The sequence below is a fragment of the Limulus polyphemus genome, unplaced genomic scaffold (assembly GCF_000517525.1).
Source record: "Limulus polyphemus unplaced genomic scaffold, Limulus_polyphemus-2.1.2 Scaffold4159, whole genome shotgun sequence".
Classification (NCBI taxonomy): domain Eukaryota; kingdom Metazoa; phylum Arthropoda; class Merostomata; order Xiphosura; family Limulidae; genus Limulus; species Limulus polyphemus.
In genome coordinates, this window is record NW_013669769.1 from 82,864 (window position 1) to 84,916 (window position 2,053).

General features: G+C 28.6%; 1 protein-coding gene across 2 annotated transcripts in view; it reads right to left on the reverse strand.

The window, feature by feature from the left end:
* LOC106470687 (splicing factor 3B subunit 2-like) overlaps window positions 1-2,053 on the reverse strand; it is a 56,357-nt gene extending 54,304 nt beyond the window's left edge. Inside the window, exon 1 of one of the 2 annotated variants that reach the window (XM_013931247.2) lies at window positions 1,933-2,053. In XM_013931247.2, the coding sequence (XP_013786701.1) occupies window positions 1,933-2,023 (91 nt within the window). In that variant the 5' untranslated portion in view covers window positions 2,024-2,053. Of the gene's footprint in view, window positions 1-1,693; window positions 1,761-1,932 lie in introns of those variants that run through there. The other variant, XM_013931248.2, reaches the window with a different exon arrangement.

Sequence of the window (2,053 nt, forward strand, 5' to 3'; positions counted from 1 at the left end):
TATATATATATATATATATATATATATATATATCAAAAATAAGTAGAGGGCATGCTGTTCGTTTGTTTCGAATTTATCACCAAAAGTCACAGACACCTACTGTAGAAGAATCCTTAGCCCAACACACCCATATATTTACATTACTATATATACTAATAAAAAAGTAGTTCATCACAGATTAAATTATGCAATTTAACTTGAAGTAAGCTTACATGTGTTAGGCCATCTGTTTACAATTACAGAATTTCAAAATTTAAATACAGCAATATGTACAAAAAAAAAGAATGATTTACAACATACTGACTGACTGACTTTATGATTTTAGAAAGTTAGATATTATCTTGTACCCTTCAAAATTGAATTAGTTTTTGCTTGTCCTAGTAAGTTTTTATGAATACAAAAAAAAAACTCAGTAAACACTACATATTAATTCTGTACACATCTTACAATTATGCAAACCTAAAATTTTCTATTACAAATCATTCCTGTCTATGTAAAGCATTGATTACCATCAATAACTCAAACTACATGGCAAACAGCTATATATTTGCTCTGTAGTACATGCAGACAAATTATTGATTCTTTTTATAAGTAAAAATATATACATCACATTAACATTGATAGTTTAAGAAACTAAAAAATTGCACTTACATTCTTTAATTCTACACATATAAGAAATTTGAAAATAATTTATACTACTTGTGAAGATGTGATATAAAATATAAACATAAGGTAACTTAAAAATTATAACAGCAAATTCATTACTGAACAACTGAAAACACAAATCCTATAACTCTACATTAAGTACTATGTATGTTAGTGCTTTTTAATATAAAATTTGCTTCATTAATTGAATCTAATTTTGTTTATATTTTACGTGACACTTTAAACAGACCAAGTAAGATTAGAAAGAATAGTTTAATTTTTTCACGAATAATCAGAGCTCAATGCCTGCCTTTTCACACTAACTTGTTCAATCTTGCTTTAAAAATATTATTTTAATGGGAGTATTTACTATACATTAGTATTAAGTTTTACTCTACCTTGAAATTACTGAAATCTAATATTGTATTAACATTACAGGTCAAGTGCTTTTAATAGCTTTGTGAAAACATGTTAAGGAATATCCATTAGGCCCATCCCACTCACTAAACTTAAAAAAAAAAAAACTCAAAGCTGGCCCTTATCATTCAAATGTTTATCAAACCTTCCCTTAAAATCCCTTTAAATTTACTTCACATCCTCCACATCTGAAGACAGCTTATTTCAAAGGTCAACTACCCTATTAGAAAATAAAACTGTCTTAGCTGAAGATTATCCTAACCTGACAAACGTTAGTCCCCTAGTCCTACCATTCTCACTACTAAGTATAACTATAATTAAAAATGATACATTGACACTATCAATACTTTAACTTTACTTTCTTAAAGAGAAAATAATATCGGATATCTTAAATTGCTCTCACATCCCAGTATCATCCTAGTAGTAGCCCTCTTATGAACCCTTTCCAAAAATTCAAATTTCAACATGCTTCCTAAGGTAAAGACCCCAAGACCAAATACAATAGTCAATACTCCAATTTCAAATGTAGCTTAACCAGTGAACTATATATTAAAACATAGCTTATTCAGACGTAAACTAAAATTTCAGGCAACTCTTAATTAACAGTTTTTCAAGTGTTTGATTAACTTACAACTTTCCAAATGCAAGGAATTAAGCTTACGTCCCAGTAAGGTTAGGCCTAACGCCAGTTGCTCAGTGGCTAGTATTAGAAGTACGACTACGTATGAAAGTTAAAAAGTTCGCGGTGTTAAGTTTTATACATAAATAAAGTTCTCTTTCTCTCTCTCTCTGTATATATATATATATAAACGTATTTACAGATAGTTCAAAAACTTAGCTTTCTTAAAAACTAAAAATCATGTCAAATACCTGTTGTTGAAAGACCTCTATTTGAGAGTTTCTCTTTCAAATCAACGACTCTCAACTTTTTTAATTCTTCTAAATCTAATCTCTCAGCCATCTTCTTTGGTGTTATGAAAAAAATGTGGAT